Source organism: Erythrolamprus reginae, chromosome 12 (genome assembly GCF_031021105.1).
Source record: "Erythrolamprus reginae isolate rEryReg1 chromosome 12, rEryReg1.hap1, whole genome shotgun sequence".
Lineage (NCBI taxonomy): Eukaryota > Metazoa > Chordata > Lepidosauria > Squamata > Dipsadidae > Erythrolamprus > Erythrolamprus reginae.
This window is the reverse complement of record NC_091961.1, coordinates 17,085,333-17,101,392: the sequence shown is the minus strand read 5'-3', so window position 1 is coordinate 17,101,392 and position 16,060 is coordinate 17,085,333. Positions and strand designations below refer to the sequence as shown.

The 16,060-nt window shown below is 50.9% G+C and overlaps 1 protein-coding gene across 5 annotated transcripts in view; it reads right to left on the bottom strand.

Annotated features, from left to right (window-relative positions):
* Nucleotides 1–677: 677 nt before the first annotated feature.
* Nucleotides 678–16,060, bottom strand: part of OGDH (oxoglutarate dehydrogenase) — a 114,113-nt gene continuing 98,730 nt past the window's right edge. For all 5 annotated transcript variants that reach the window (XM_070765547.1, XM_070765544.1, XM_070765542.1 and 2 more), the window contains 3 exons: nucleotides 15,548–15,711; nucleotides 3,307–3,461; nucleotides 678–932 (listed from right to left, as the gene is read on the bottom strand). In XM_070765547.1, coding sequence (XP_070621648.1) covers nucleotides 812–932; nucleotides 3,307–3,461; nucleotides 15,548–15,711 — 440 coding nt within the window. In that variant the 3' untranslated portion in view covers nucleotides 678–811. The remainder of the gene's footprint in view (nucleotides 933–3,306; nucleotides 3,462–15,547; nucleotides 15,712–16,060) is intronic.

Below are 16,060 nucleotides of genomic sequence, written 5' to 3'. Positions count from 1 at the left end.
ATTTTTAGATGTGTTCTTTTCTAGATACTGAAGGTGAAGCTGAAGGTCCATGTAGTTATGGTTATAATGTAAAAAAAGATGTGTTAGATGCAAGATTCAAACAGGCCCTCATCCAGGATGCGATTTGAATTAGTAAGAGTTAGTTTGATAAAACAAGCATCTGAATCAGTGTCTTGCAGATTATCCCATTTCCTTCATGAAAAGAAACAAGATTTCCATAAAATATCCTCAAAGGGGTACATCTAGTGAAGACAATGCTAATTGTTAAACAACAACAGCAGTAAAACTGAGCCCGTGAATTTCAGTGTCAAAGATGTGGGATATTGTTGAAAGGTGATAGTCAATGAAATCAAGTGCAATACCTGATCACATGCACCTTGAGTAGTGCAAGGGGTGGGTGGCTGTGGGTAAAAGTCATAATTTGTCACAAAACCATGCTAGCTCCAGATTATTTTTGGGATTAAAGTCAAGAATCAGGCATTAAGTGGAAGCCATCATGCCATCACTACAGAGATTCTTTTGGAAGGCCAGTATTAGTCCCTTCAAAGCTCTCATCCTGGAGCAGTGGAGCAAGGTAAGCCCCAGGGGTTTGTGCAGGAGTGAACCCACACTGCTCCAGAAGATCTGAGCTGCAGCAACCCTCAGAAACCTTAACACAAATATTCAGACAGGGATTGTTTTGATGGGGCACTTCTTTTAACAGCAGGAAGAGGTTAATAACAGGCTCCTTAAGTTAGTTTACAATGTCTATAGTTAAAGACACAGAAAGGAAATGATAGAAACACCACAAACACAGGGTGTTGGGATATATCTAAGACAAGCCCTTGAAAGAGTCCAGGTTGAAGGCTGTGTCCAGCAAGCGTTGCAGTTCGGTCAAGTGATTCTTTTTGTTGCCTGTTGCTGGGGCAGCAGCAGGTTCTCGGCCAGCATACCTTAAGGGAGAAAAGCAGACACACCATTGCTTATTTGCAATTGCTGCTCTATCCTCCCTCCCTCCCATATATGACATATCATATAGCAGCATATATTAACATTTCATCTAGATTAGTAAAACACAATAAAATCTACATGTTAAAAAGATCAGGGTTCAAATACCAGTGTCTAGGCCAGCGTTTCCCAACCGGTGTGCCGCGGCACAGACACGGCTAGGTGTGCCGCGAAGCTCCAGCTGGGCGGGGCGCTGCCGGTGCTGACCTGGAGCTCCCGCTCACAGCTGTCCCCCGGCTCCTGCTCGATGCCGCGGTTTTTGGCGCTCTCCTGCTGGGCCCCAAAGAAGGAAGGCAGGAAGAAGGAGAGCTTCATTCTTCGCGCCTTTTTCCCGCCTTCCTTATTTGGGGCCCAGCAGGAGAGCGCCGAAAACCGCGGCATCGAGCAGGAGCCGGGGGACAGCTGCGAGCGGGAGCCCCAGGACGGAAGTACCAGCAGCGCCCCGCCCAGCTGGAGCTTCCCTGGCGTCGGCGGCAAGTGTCCTTTGTGGCCCGGCGGGAGGGCACTGGCGGTAGGAGTGGGGGGTGTGTGGCTGCAGCGGCCGCAGGCAGTCGCGGGGAGATGGCGGCGGCGAGAGGAAGCTCCAGGCGGCGGCGAGAGGGAGCGCTCTCTCTCTCTCAGCTGACTGCAAGCGGGAGCCCTGACGGTGGCGGTTGGACGTGCTGCTGGACGTCGTACATGCTGGCGCTGCGGGCCTGGCATATACGGTGTCCAGCAGCACGTCCAGCTGCCGCCGTCAGGGCTCCCGCTTGCAGTCAGCTGAGAGAGAGAGAGAAAGAAAGAGAGACATATAAGAGAGGCAGAGAGAGAAAGAGAGACATAGCAAGAGAGGCAGAGAAAGAGAGACAGAGCAAGAAAGAGAGACAGCAAGAGAGGCAGAGAGAGAGAGAGAGAGAGAGACATAGCAAGAGAGGCAGAGAGAGAGAAAAAGAAAGAGAGACAGCAAGAGAAAAAGAGAGACTTAGCAAGAGAGGCAGAGAGAGAGAGAGAAAGAGAGAAAGAGAAAGAAAGAGAGACATAGCAAGAGAGACAGAGAGAAAGAAAGAGAAAGAGAGAGCAAGAAAGAGAGATAGCAAGAGAGGCAAAGAGAAAGAAAGAGACATATAGCAAGACAGTGAAAGAGAGAGAGAGAGCAAGAGAGAGAGAAAAAAGCAAGAGAGAGATAGCAAGAGAGACAGAGAGAGAGAGAGAGCAAGGGAGAGAGAAAGACATAGAGGAAGCAAAGGAGGGAGAGAGAAAGAGAGCAAAAAAGAGAGAAAGAAAGAAAGAGGGATGGAGAGAGAGAAAGAAGGGAAGGAAGGAAAAGAGAGAAAGAGGGAGAAATAGAGAGAAAGGGAGGAAGAGAGAGGTTTTTTTTGTCCAAACTTTTCTTTAGCCCGCCCCCCCGCCCCCTTCAATGTTCCCCAGGATTTTGAAAATATGAATAATGTGCCGCGGCTCAAAAAAGGTTGGGAAACACTGGTCTAGGCCATCCAACCATTGAAACGCAGCATCATTTATATTAAAAAAAACCTGTGGACTGGTATATTTAATTTAATTTATTAGATTTGTGAGCTGCCCAATTCATTTTGGATTCTGAGCAGTGTACAATCAATAAAAATAATATAAAAATAGTATAAAATCCCCTTAATAAAAACATTCAAGCTGGATGCTATTACACACGGCCCCCAGGCCTGCCGGCAGAGCCTGGTTTTTAAGGCTTTCCGGAAAGCCAGGAGGGCTGGGGTGGTGCGGATCTCTGCAGGTAGTTGGTTCCAGAGAGCTGGAGCCACCACAGAGAAGGTCCTTCCCTGCAATCCCACCAAGCGGCACTGTTTGACTGACAGGACCCAAAGAAGGCCAACCCTTCAGCTTACAGCTGGTCACAATGTGATCTATAATTTGATGTGGGACCCACCCAGTTACATTGAGGGGAGGATGCTAGGCCTCATATATACAGAGAGTCCCGGAAGATGCCATGTGAGATGGAAATCCTTCTTAGGACTATCCACTGCTGATGTGGTAGTTCAAAGCTTGGCATCTTTCTTGTGGGATCATTTGTCTTTCTATTTCTGGGTGTTCAGCAACCCATTTGGCTTACCATTGGAAATCAATGTTAAATTGTGCTTAAATTGTTATATTTTGCTGGCATGTATAGGATTTGAAGGACTGCTGGTGCCCAAAAATAAAGCCTATGCTACTGAGATATTATGTATCAGCATGTTACTTGTTTTCCTCCTTTCCTAGAACACTCCTGTGCTCTCACTGGGATTGGACTGATTGTGCCAGAGCAACTATATAAACATATCCCTCTATTAGTTAGCAGAAGAAGCCCCTTACCACACTGGCTTTGCACGGTCAATGGTTGTGCGGAGTCTAGGCTTCACGTAATCATAATATCCTTGGTTTTTGTGCTCTTCTTGACACCAAGCTAGGTCTGCATTGGGGTATTTATGGAATTCTTTCAGCAGGAGATCAAAAGGGAATGGCGACAGCTAGAAAGAAAAGGCTTTGGGTTTATTATGAACGATTTTCAATCTTCTATCTTTATAAACAAATTGCAGTAATTTTTTTTTTTTTTAAAGTCAGTCTGGTTCACAAGCTCTGTGGGAAAATGGAAAAACAAGCATTTAATCCATAAGATACTTATATAGTTAAAAGAATGTTTGATGAATTGTGGTTTCGTATTTGCTGTGGATTTTTGGACATTCTGACATTTCAGCTGTGAGTTATTTCTGACTAACGTAAGCCAGAAAGACTTCTGCACTGACTGGAGTAATTAACTCTGACCTATTGAACTCTTAAACTAACATTACTCTGAAACTCCATGGCTTGCAGTTTTCTGAATATAAACTTTTACAAGATTGTGTGTGTGTGTGTGTGTGTTAGATTAATCACTTTGTTCCTGGGTGGCCCGTGGCCAGGCAGAACAGAATAGACTCCCACCCATCAAACACACACCAAACTGGTTTTGTGGTTTGCTGTTGTTTTGCTGTGGTTGTTTTTTTGTTGTTGTTGCTGCTGCTGAAGGCATGGAGGAAATTCAGGCTGTGTTTGCTGCGTTTCGTTAGGAGATTCAAGCTCTGACTCAAACTGTGTCAGACCTGCAAATCCAGGTGGCTCAACTAGCTCAGCTGGTCCAGCTAGTCCCGTTGGTCCAGCCTCACAGCCTTTACCATGCCGGAAGTGCTTTGTGGCGATGCTGGAGAAGTTTTGTGGAGACCGCTGCCAGTTCCCTTCTTTTCTCAGACAGGTGCAGATGTTTATTAAGGCCCGGCCCACGAACTTCCCTCTGGACGCAGAGAAGGTGGCTTTCCTCTGCAATCTGCTTGCCAGCCGGGCTGTGACATGAGTGTCACCTCTGCTGGACCACAATGATCCGCTGCTGCACGATTACACAGCCTTCTGCAACCGGCTACGACAGCAGTATGCGGACCAGTGAGGGTGCAGATGGCCACGTGAGAGCTGAAGCAGCTGAGGCAAGGCTTGCGCCTGTTGGTCGAGTATATCAGTGACTTTTGCGGCCTCAGTTTGCAGATCCCGTGAAACGAGGAAGCGTTGTTGGAGGTTTTTCAGGATGGCTTGTCTGAGGCCATGCTGGACGAGTTGGTCCACGAGGCCCTTCTGTGCACCTTGGACGCTATGCAGCAGCACTGTTTTGATGTTAAGGCTTGGCTGCTGTCACAAGAGGCTCGTCGGGCCATTCAGTCCTCATCCCGCACTTCTGTTACCGTGCCTGTACCAGCTCCATGGGGTGCTGGCCATGCCCATCCAGTGTCCAGTTCCTGCGCCCTGACGCTTCGTGCCAGCCACGCTTCAGCGCCCAGCAGTCCGTCCAGTTCATGAGCCTTGCGTGGAACCTATGGACTTGAGCTCTGCCAGACCCCGCGTGTCCGCGATGGAGGGCTCATTGTCATGTGACAGGTCTCTGCTTTTACTGTGAGGGGCAGGCCATTTTGCCAATTCTTGTCCTGGCAAGCAGCGGGACACAGCAGCTGCCGCCGTCCTGGCTCCACCAGTGCCAGCTCCTGTTCCTGCTCTACCCGTGCCGATCACCATTCCTGCCCCACCAGTGCCAGCTCCCGTGCCTGTTCAACCCGTGGCGGCTCCCTTGTCGGGGAATGAGGGGAGCCCAGCCTGGTGGCAACGCTAGGTCGGGCAGGTGTCCAGCCCTCTCTAGTCGACGACCCTGGCTCGTCCCGACATTTGACTCCTGACGTCCAGATCCTGATGGACAAATGTTCCCGTAACCTCATGGCCCTCCTGACCTCTTGTGGACTTGGGGGGCCATCATGAATTTTTTGGACAAGGCCTTTGCCAAGCGTCACTCACTACCGTTGTGATCCGTCAACCCTCCAATCACGGTCGAGACCATTGATGGGTAACTCTTGCTTTCCGGGCCCATCCACTTCCAGACCTAGCCAGTGCGCTTGGCCATTGGGACTCACAAGGAGGCCACCCAGTTCTATGTGACCACAGGTCTCCATTTTCCCATAGTCTTGGGGTTGTCCTAGTTGCGAACGCACAATCCCCACATGGTGTGGTCCCAGAACTGCTTGTCGTTCCCAAGCTTGCAGTGTGTCCACCACCACCGTAATGTCAGGGGACCGGTCAACCAGAGGTCATCTTGCCCACTCGCCTCGCCAAGTTTGCTGACGTCTTCAACGAGAAGGAGGCGGATCAACTGCCCCTGCACCAGCCATACAACTGCACCATTGATCCTCTCCCCGATGCCAAGCTCCCCACCGGCTGGCTGTACTCCATGTCCAAGCCTGAGCTCATGGCCTTAAATGACTTCATTGACAAAAACCTGACCAAGGGGTTCATCAGACCCACGACCTCGCCCCTCTCTGCATCTGTCCTGTTCGTCAAGATGACTGGGGACCTGAGACTGTGTTGCGACTACTGGCAGCTCAATGCCATCACCCTGCGCAACTGGTACCCATTGCCTCTGATTCTGGAGCTCATGGAGCATCTGCAGTCCGCCAAGGTCTTCATCAAGATCGATTTGCGGAGCGCTTACAACTTGGTGTAGATCTGGCTGGGGGACGAGTGGAAGATGGCGTTCGGGACATGGTATGGGCACTTCACGTATGTGGTCATGCCCTTTGGCCTCACCAATGTCCTGGCGGTCTTCCAGCATCTAATTAATGATGTCTTTCACGATATGCTGGACCACTTTGTCGTTCATCTACCTCAACAACATCTTGATATACTACTCCTCGTGGTCCAGCCACCTGCACAATTTATGTTGTGTCTTGCAGTGCCTGTGCGAACACCTTTATGCCAAGCTGGAGAAGTGCCAGTTCTTCTGAACGACCATCAAATTCCTGGGGCACCTAATTTCTCCAGAGGGCGTCACCATGGACCTGGGCAAGATAGCAGCTCTTAAAACATGGCAACCCCCACGGTGGGGGAAGGATGTTCAGAGACTGTTGGGCTTTGCCAATTATTATTGCATGTTTATTCTGGGCTTCGTCACCTTGACCGTGCCCCTCACCCGGCTCCTGCAGAAAAAAGTGCCATTCCAATTGGTGAGGCCAAGCAGCAGATGTTCGTGACCCTTAAGAAAGTCGTCATACGGGAACCCCTCTTGCAGCACCCAGACCCGTGCTGGCTGTTCGTGGTGGAAACTGACGCCTCGGATGTCGCCATTGGGGCCATATTCCTCCAGGCCCATCTGGACAGCGGTCCCTTGTTACCGTACGCCTACTACTCCCGTAAACTCACACGGTCTGAGAGAAACTACACTATCTGGGAGAAGGAGTTGTTTTCCGTCAAGTCTGCCTTCAAGACGTCGAGGCACCATCTCGAAGGAGCCTGGCATCAGGTGGAGGTCTGGACGGATCACCGGAACCTGGAGTTCCTGCAAATGGCCCAAAAGTTGAACCAATGGCAAATCTGATGGTAGTTTTTCTTTGCACGATTCAACTTTCGGATCCGGTACATGCCAAGCTACCAGAATCCTCGAGCGGACGCCCTGTCCTGGAAACTGGAGTTCCTCCACCCCAAGGAATCGGTTCCTTTGCAGATCATTCTGCCTGCGGAGTCCATGGCCACCACGCACAATCCTGTAGACTTGTGCGGCGGATTCAGGAGATGCAGCAGCGGGACGGTTTTGTGGCCCAGCAGATGCAAGAGATCAGCCCCAACTCTCCCTGGACACTCTCGGATGGTCTGCTCCGGTACCGAGGAAAGCTGTACGTCCCAGCGGACCCACTCCATGGCCTGATCATGTCCCAGTGCCATGACAGTCCCGCTGCTGGTCGCTTTGGACTGTTCAAGACCTTTGAGCTGGTTTCGCGGACGTTCTGGGGGCCTCGGCTTCGCAACAATGTGTAATTGTATACTTGTGTGCGTTGCCGCCAGGCCAAGTCCACCACGGGAGACCCGCCAGGTTTGCTGCAACCTTTGCCGATGCCCGAGAGTCCCTGGGGTGCTGTTTCAATGGAATTTGTGACCCACCTGCCCTTGTCCTCAGGGTTCCCCACAGTGATGGTGGTGGTGGACATGTTGACAAAAATGGCGCACTTCATCCCCTGCCGACAAGTGCCGCCAGTTCAAACCGCTGCCCAGCTGTTTATTCAATACATTTTCTGGCTCCATGGCCTTCCGGAGAGGGTGGTGTCAGACAGGGGGACCCAGTTCACAGCGCGGTTCTGGAAGGAACTCATGTCGGCCTTGAAGGTGCAGATCTGCCTGGCATCCACGCAGCACCGATGGTGGCACTGAGAAGGTCATCAGCATTCTCGAGCAGTATCTGCGGTGCTTCGTGTCGGACTGGCAGTCCGAGTGGTTGCGGTGCCTACCAGTGGCTGAGTTTGCTTTCAACAACTCACAGCAAATGTCGACGCAGACCACGCCCTTTCATGCCAACTACGGAAACCATCCCCATTTTTCCCCGCTGACACTCCTGGATTCCCCAGTCCGAACCGCATAGGAGTGCCTGTCCGAGCTTCAGTCGGTGCATGAGATGGTCAAGTGATACTTCAATAAAGCTAAGAACTACAAGAGGTATGTCAACTGCTCCAGTCGTAACGTCCCTCTGTTGGCTGTCGGAGACCAGGTGTGGCTCTCCACCAAGTACATCTCGTCTGATTCGACATGCTGGAAGCTGGATCCGCGTTTCATGGGTCCATTGAGCGCATCACCAACCCTGTGGCCTACCGTTTGACCTTGCCTGCCTCCCTGAAGATTCACCTGGTGTTCCATCATTCCCTCTTGTTTCCCATTAGTCCCGATTGCCCACTTCACCCTGTTCTTCTAGTCCCGCCTGCACCTTGTGTTCGGGACCATTTGCCCGACACCCTGATCCACTCCATCTGGGATTCGCGATGGGTGGACGATGACTTCCAGTACTTGATGGAATGGACCGAGGGGGGTCCGGATAATTGTACTTGGGTGGACGCTCCCTTGGTGGATGCTCCTGATCTCATTTATGCTTTCCATCTCCAGTTCCCAAACAAGCCACATCCTCTGCGCAGGACCCAGGGGAGGGGCCTTCCTGGGTGGTGTGGGTGGTGGTGTGGTTGGCTTCAGGCCAGCTCCTTTGGCTGCTGATTTTGACGCAGAGGAGTGGGAGTCGTCTGTTCACAGAAGACCCATCTGGCTGAAGGACTAATCAGACAGTGAACCAGAAGGAGAGGCAGGGAGGGAAATGGAGCAGGAAGGGACTAGAGAGATACAGAGAGGAATGGAGTCAGTCAGATCTCCAGCCAGTTTCATCTGACTCAGAAGGGAAAGAGTTAATGAACAATCCTATTCTGAATGTTCAGGTCAGGAAAATGCTGGGAAGACAAGAGCAGCTGCGCAAATGCAGAAACAGATTATAGGTCACAGATGATAAGAATTAATGACGCTGCTGCAACCTTGAAAAAGGGGAGGGTTGTAGAGGCCTGTGTGGGAGTCTATCGTTCAGTTTTGAAGAAAGTTTGATGAATTGTGGTTTCATGTTTGCTGTGGATTTTTGGAGATTCTGACATTTCAGCTGCGAGTTATTTTTGACTGACATAAGCCAGAAAGGCTTCTGCACTGACTGGAGTAATTAACTCTGACCTATTGAACTCTTAAACTAACATTGCTCTGAAACTCCATGGCTTGCAGTTTTCTGAATATAAAGAACAACCCTTGCTTTACTTTTACAAGCTTGCGGGTGTGTGTGTGTTTGATTAATCACTTCGTTCCTGGGTGGCCTGCGGCCAGGCAGAACACTTGCTAGGAGGAATGAAGAGAAAATTTCTAAGGCTGGTTCAGATATTTGCTGCACAAACCTTTCAGGATTCTTTTCAGAACCAAACATATGTCAGAAACCTGCAAAGTGTTACAGAAGAACCGTTGTACTCACCTGAACGGTCTTCTCCAGGTCCTGGAAGGAGAGTCCAGCATGGGTTTAGCTCAAGTCTAATTGGTAGGGACTGAGTTATAAATTAATATAATTATCATATTAATTAGGTACCGCCCCCTTGCTGCCCCTGTACCTCAGTTTTAAAAAACGAATTCAAGTAATAACAAAATTTTATTTAACAACCAACCACAACCAGCAACTGAATGCCACAATAACCATGGTTCAATGGGAGGGTATGGACTCTCCTTCCAGGACCTGACCTGGAGAAGACCGTTCAGGTGAGTACAACGGTTCTTCTCCCATGTCTCTGGAAGGAGAGTCCAGCATGGGATATACCCAAGTTCCAGTGTTCCAGGGAGGGATATCATTGAATCATGTCTTGGTAGGATCACACACTTGCTGCAAAACTCTCCTCCCAAAGGCCGCCTCGGCCGAAGCAAATGTGTCCAGTTTATAGTGCCGTATAAAGGTGGTAGGAGAGGCCCACGTGGCCGCCTTACAGATGTCCTCTATCGATGCCTGCGTGGCCCATGCCGCTGAAGTAGCAGCACTACGAGTCGAATGAGCCGTGATTCCACTAGGCAACGGCCGTGAATCTGCTTTGTACGCCTCTGTGATACAAAGCTTCAACCACTGGCTAATAGTCTGCGAAGACACCTTGAGGCCCAATCGATGTTGACCAAACGAGACAAACAGAGCCTCAGACTTCCGGAAAGGGGCAGTGCGCCTAATATAGAGTTTCACCGCTCTGCGCACGTCTACTTTATGCCACTTAAGCTCCAGTGGATGTGACCCATGCACGCAAAAATCTGGCAGGACAAGTTCCTGTGTCCGGTGAAAATGGGTGTTGACCTTTGGTATGAACGTTGGGTCCAAACGGAGAACAACCTTATTAGGGTGAAACATACAAAGATCCGGTCTTACTGACAAGGCAGACAGTTCCGACACCCGTCGTGCCGATGTAATGGCCAGCAAGAACGCTGTCTTAAGAGATAACATCCTTAAAGAAACCGTCCTCAGCGGTTCGAATGGGGGCGCTGTGAGCGCTTGCAATACTATCGTAAGATCCCAAGTAGGAAAACGTCGTATTGGTGGAGGATGCCTATTGGCAGCCCCTTTCAAAAAGTCCCTGATCAAGGCATGGTGAGCCAACGAACCACCATTTCTAGGTCGAACAATCGTTGCCAAGGCTGCCACCTGCCTTTTTAAGGTGTTGGGAGCCAGCCCTTTCTCAAGTCCGGATTGTAAGAATTCCAACACCACTACCACACTAGCATCCTGCGGTCGCTGATGTCTATCCTTACAAAAGGTGGCGAATGCGGCCCACGTAGCCTGGTAAATCCTAGTCGTTGAAGGCCTCCTGGCCGACTGGATTGTAGTGATGACATTCTCAGGAATATGCCAGGATCTCAATCTGTCCCCCTCAAGCGCCAAGCGGTCAGATGGAACCACTGCGGCTCCGGATGAAATATTGCTCCCTGAGTGAGGATGATCTGGTCGTCCGGGATCCTCCAGGGTTGAGCAATTGAGAGTCCCATTAGGTCAGCGAACCAAGCCCTCCGCGGCCAATGGGGTGCCATCAAGATGACCTCTGCCTGTTCCACTATAATCTTCTCTATCACCTTGGGGATAAGAGGTGTTGGCGGGAAGGCGTATAGCAGTTCCTTGGGCCACGGAGAGTGTAAGGCATTGGTCCCCTCGGCTCCCGACGTGGGAAACCTGGAATAAAACCGGGGAAGCTGAGTATTGTACGGAGTCGCAAACAGATCCACCGTCGGGTTGCCAAACCTTTTGGTCACCTGCTGGAACAACAGTGGGGTCAGACTCCACTCCCCTGGGTCCACTGTTTGCCGACTGAGCCAATCCGCCTGAGTATTGGTTTCCCCCGCAATGTGCTCTGCATGGAGGGATGCCAGGTGGATCTCCGCCCAGTCGAAGAGGAGTCGAGTTTCCTCCATCAGTCTGAGAGATCTGGTCCCACCCTGGTGGTTGAGGTGCGCTCTGGTCGCGACATTGTCCGTACGAACCAACACATGCTTTCCCTGAAGAAAGGGAGTGAAGGTTAGTAGGGCGAGACGGACCGCTTTCAGCTCCAGGAAGTTGATATTCGTTGGGTTCAAGTCCTGGGGAAGCCACAACCCTTGAGTTACGTGGCGGTCCACATGTGCCCCCCAACCAAGGAGGCTTGCATCCGTGGTCACAATGACGTGGTTTAAGTGGCCAAAGGGAGACCCGCGATGTATTGCCCGGGACTGCCACCATTTCAAAGAGTCTCGCAGGCGGCTTCCCACCATGACTAGTCTGTGTGTATGACTCACACGCCGTTTCTGGTATGGGAGTAATGTCCATTGCAGCGTGCGAAAATGATACCGTGCCCAAGGGACAATGTCCACACATGACACTAGTGTCCCAAGCACCTTGGACAAAAGGGCTAACGTTACCATTCGTTGGTTCTGCAACTTGTTTACTAAGGTCTGAATGTTGTGTCGTCGTTCCAATGACAGGTAAACCTCCATGGTGGTGGTGTCTATCACCGCGCCGAGATGAGTAATAGTGTAGGTGGGTGAAAGGTGACTCTTTCCCACGTTTATTGTAAAGCCATGTTCCTGCAACAGTGTTAACGTGGCTCGTAGGTCTCGTTGCGCAGTCGCCAGATCCCTGGCCAGTAAGAGGATATCGTCCAAGTAAGTGATTAGTCTTATCGATCGGGACCTTAAGAAGGCGATCAGCGAGTCCAGTAACTTTGTGAAGGTACGCGGCGCGGACGATAGGCCAAATGGCATCGCCCGGTACTGGTAGTGCTTCCCCTGGACATAAAACCGGAGGTATCTCCGGTGCCCCGGATGGATGGGGACATGCAAATACGCCTCCTTCAGGTCGATGGATGACATGAGATCTCTGGTTCTGATTGACGCGAGTATGGTGCGCAGGGAGGCCATTTTGAACCTGCGGTATAACACGTACCTGTTTAGGTGCTTCAGGTTCAAAATTAGCCTGCAACCTCCCGATGTCTTGGGTACTATGAAGACCCTGGAGTAGAACCCCATGCCCTCCATGTGGGTTGGCACCTTCTCGATAGCGTGGATCTCCAGGAGATGAGCGATCTCCTGTTCCAGCAATGCCCGCTTGGTAGCATCGGCGGGCACTGGGCAGGGCACAAAATGGGTAGGTGGGAGGCATAAAAATTCGAGGCGAAGCCCTCGGGTCACTGTGTCCAAAATCCAAGCGTCGGAGGTTGTGGCCGTCCAGGCGGTACAAAACCTTTGGAGTCTTCCCCCCAAAGGGACCTGCCCTGTGGAGTCACTTGGCTCCACGGAAACCTCGCTGGTTGGAGCCTCGAAAGGGCCGTTTCGACGGTTTATATCCTCTGCCCCGGCCCTGGAAGTAGGTCCTATCGCTTCGGTACGAATAGGACTGACCATATTGGCCTTGTGAATAAGGCCTGGAAGTCTGGGTAACTCCGGAAGCTGGGTCCCATCGAAATGGCTGCCGGCGTCGGTACGGGGTGCTATTGCGATCCTGGCGTCTAGAGGATCTGGTGAGGACCTTCCTCTTATCCTTGTCCTCCACCAGGACAGCCTCCAACACCTCCCCGAACAGCTTCGTGCCTTCGAAAGGGGCAGATGACAAGCGCCACTTCGACTTGGTATCTGCTTGCCAGTGTCGAAGCCAAAGCAGACGTCGAGAAGAGATTGTAGAGGCCATGCCCCTTGCGGCAAATTTCGCCGCGTGCAAAGTAGCGTCCACCGAGAATTCGGCCGCCGCCAGGAGCTTGTTAAGGTCTTGTTTGAGACGAGGATCTTCAGGTCCCATCCGAGCCTGAACCTCCTGGAGCCACATGATGGATGCCCTATTAAAGATGGTTGCCGTTGATGCAGCCTGTAGGGCCCATGCTGCCATCTGATGAGCCTTCTTCAGGAGGGTTTCGGCCCGTCGCTCATCTGGCTTAAGACTATCCGCCGTTTCGGAAGGGAAGGCGGCGTTGGACACCAGTGTGGCTACCGGCTTGTCCACAGGCGGAAACTGTAAGAGATTCTCCATCTCACTATCAAATGTGTAGAAATGACGCTCTACATTAGAGGGGCCTTGGGCCGCTGCCGGGTGTTGCCAGGTGCGCTTGATGTTCTCCAAGAATATCTCCATAGCAGGAACTGTCTCGGACTCCCTGGGCTGCTCCTTACACAGGGAAGCAGAAGTTCTTAGTCCATCTCCTGCCTCCGGAGGTGCCGCCGCACCAGGCACATCCAAGGTTTGTTTCACCTTGTGCAAGAGTAGCCTAAATAATGCTGGCTTAAATAGCCCCGCGGGAGCGGGTTGTTCTGGAAAGGCATACTCATCATCAGACAGCTCATTGTTCCCATGCTCACTGTCTTCTTCCAGCAGCCCGGTGTCTCCTGCAAGTGAATCCAGCCCAGGGGGGGGCGGTGGTGTTGACCAAAGGTCCCTGGGATGATATGACTGCGGTAATGGAGGTGTCACACCTTGGGCCCCAACCGCCATTCCCTGCGCATAAACGTTGGCAATCATGTCCTGCAGGGATGGTGGGAAGGCCTGCCAGACATCAGCTTGGGATCTAAGCCCTGCAGCTGTTGGTGTGAACGTTGCTGTTGGAGCACAAGCCTGTGTCCCTGCAGAGACTCCATAAGCATGATGACTGGCTGAAGTAGGCCTATCCGGCCTAGTGAGAGGTGAAGGTGGAGGAGGGCCTGACAAGGCCTGACGGTCAGGCGACCAATCCCTTTCACTAGCAGTACCCATGGCCCCCAAGGGCAATCCAGGGGATGATGTTCTTGAAGGGGGAAGAGGCTGGAATGGGGGTATGGCCAAAAGTCCTGAAGCAGGAGAAGCTAAGGCCGCCTCCAGCCTTTGTTCTAAGGCCTTGATTTTTCTCTCAGCCTCCTTAATCGAAGCTGTAGATTGAGAAGACTTCGATTTGGCCTTGCCAGACACCTTGTCCTTATTTTTAGCAGGCACAACAGTGGATTGAGGCTGGTCCTCCCCACGATTGTTGGATTGCTCAGCCATCCTTCTTAATGCAGTAATGGGGCAGCGTACTCACAGCTAATATTAACCAGATATACAGCACGGTAACGGTAAATGCAGCCACTCTCCTCACAATACCAAAGCTGTAGGCTGCAGTACAGCTTCTTGGCCATGACATGGGCAATGACGTCACGTCACGTGACCAGCCCACCGCCAATCAAGGGAGTTGCTAGGCAGACCAGGCTTCCCCAATTCCTGGCGCTCAGCCAGGCTTCTTGAAGCAATACCGGCTTTTCGCGCTCTTTTCGCCCCCAAAATGGCGGGCGCGACTTCCCCAGCGGCTCTGCAGCCTTCCTTATGGCCGGTGAGGAGAAAAAACGGCAGGGAACCTCTCCCAGTGGCGCCGCTGCCTTCGGTTTCCCCTCGGCTCGCCTCAGCATGGTGCCTGTAATCGGCCCGCCGGGAAACAGCTGAGAAGCGGCCGGGCGATGCTGTCAGCTTTTTTTATTTATTTTTTCCTTTATTTATTTATTTATTTATTTCTCTCTGCCGGGCCGGCACTGTGCCGCCCTCGTCAGTGGGGGGGGGGGGGGCGGACCCCCCCCACCCGAGGTGTAGGGCTAGGTCTGGCCTCGGGGGACAGGGACCTGTAGCCCATCCTCTCCTCTTCAGGGCAGTACTCGCGGGGAGAAGAGGCCCCATAAGGAGACCGAAGGGGGTGCTGCCCGCGGAGGGCAGAAAACCCCAGCCATATGATACCTGTGCAAAGATAAAAACAACAAGATTAATACAGAAATTAACAGTTTATTATTTCATTAAGTAATTACACTCCCTCAGGAGTAAAAAACTCAGAGTCCCTTCCTTGACTGAGTTTTTTAAAACTGAGGTACAGGGGCAGCAAGGGGGCGGTACCTAATTAATATGATAATTATATTAATTTATAACTCAGTCCCTACCAATTAGACTTGAGCTAAACCCATGCTGGACTCTCCTTCCAGAGACATGGGAGAAAAGCTTACTCTAGTTCAGAACAGGAGTCCACCAAAGAAAACTGGAGGATTAGAACATGCCTTATAGCTAAATTTTACTTTCGCCAGTGGAAGACTTAGTCATTTGGAGTACCAGTGTAGAATTCTTTAGCTTCCTCTTCATAAAATTCTATTGAGCTTCAAAATACTTATTGTTCAAAGCTCAAAAAGCACGCAGGAGTCCTACATTTGTAAATCAACAATACAATTCCCACAAAAGCCCTACCTGCTCTACCCTTGTGATGGCCACATCTGCTTCCATATTCCGTGTCTTCCGCTCTCGAATAAGTTCATAATAAAGTTTACCAGTGCAGAAGAGAACTCGTTTGACATGTTCTGGATTCTGTGCTGCAAGACTAGTGTCTGGGATGACACGCTGGAAATGGGTGCCTGGAAAGCAGTGGAGGTTATTAGTTTTCGTTATACATCAGGGCATTTAGTAAAATCTGTTTCAATGATAGTTTATAAAATAGTTTATAAAAAAGAGGAAGGGGACTAATATGAGGAAGTTTACAAAAGGCAGAATTAATAGCAGGCTATCTTTTCAATGAAGACCTGATTTTTTTGACAGAAACCACACTATTCTTTGATGCCATGTAATTTTATAAAATATCAAGATTTATTGTAATTGTTGGGGCACCATGGCTGCTACTTTGAAGCTTTTGTCAAATACAAGTAGCAATGGAGCACTATTTCCTGCTCATGTCTTTCTTCACAGGAAACTCCAAGTCAAAAGCAA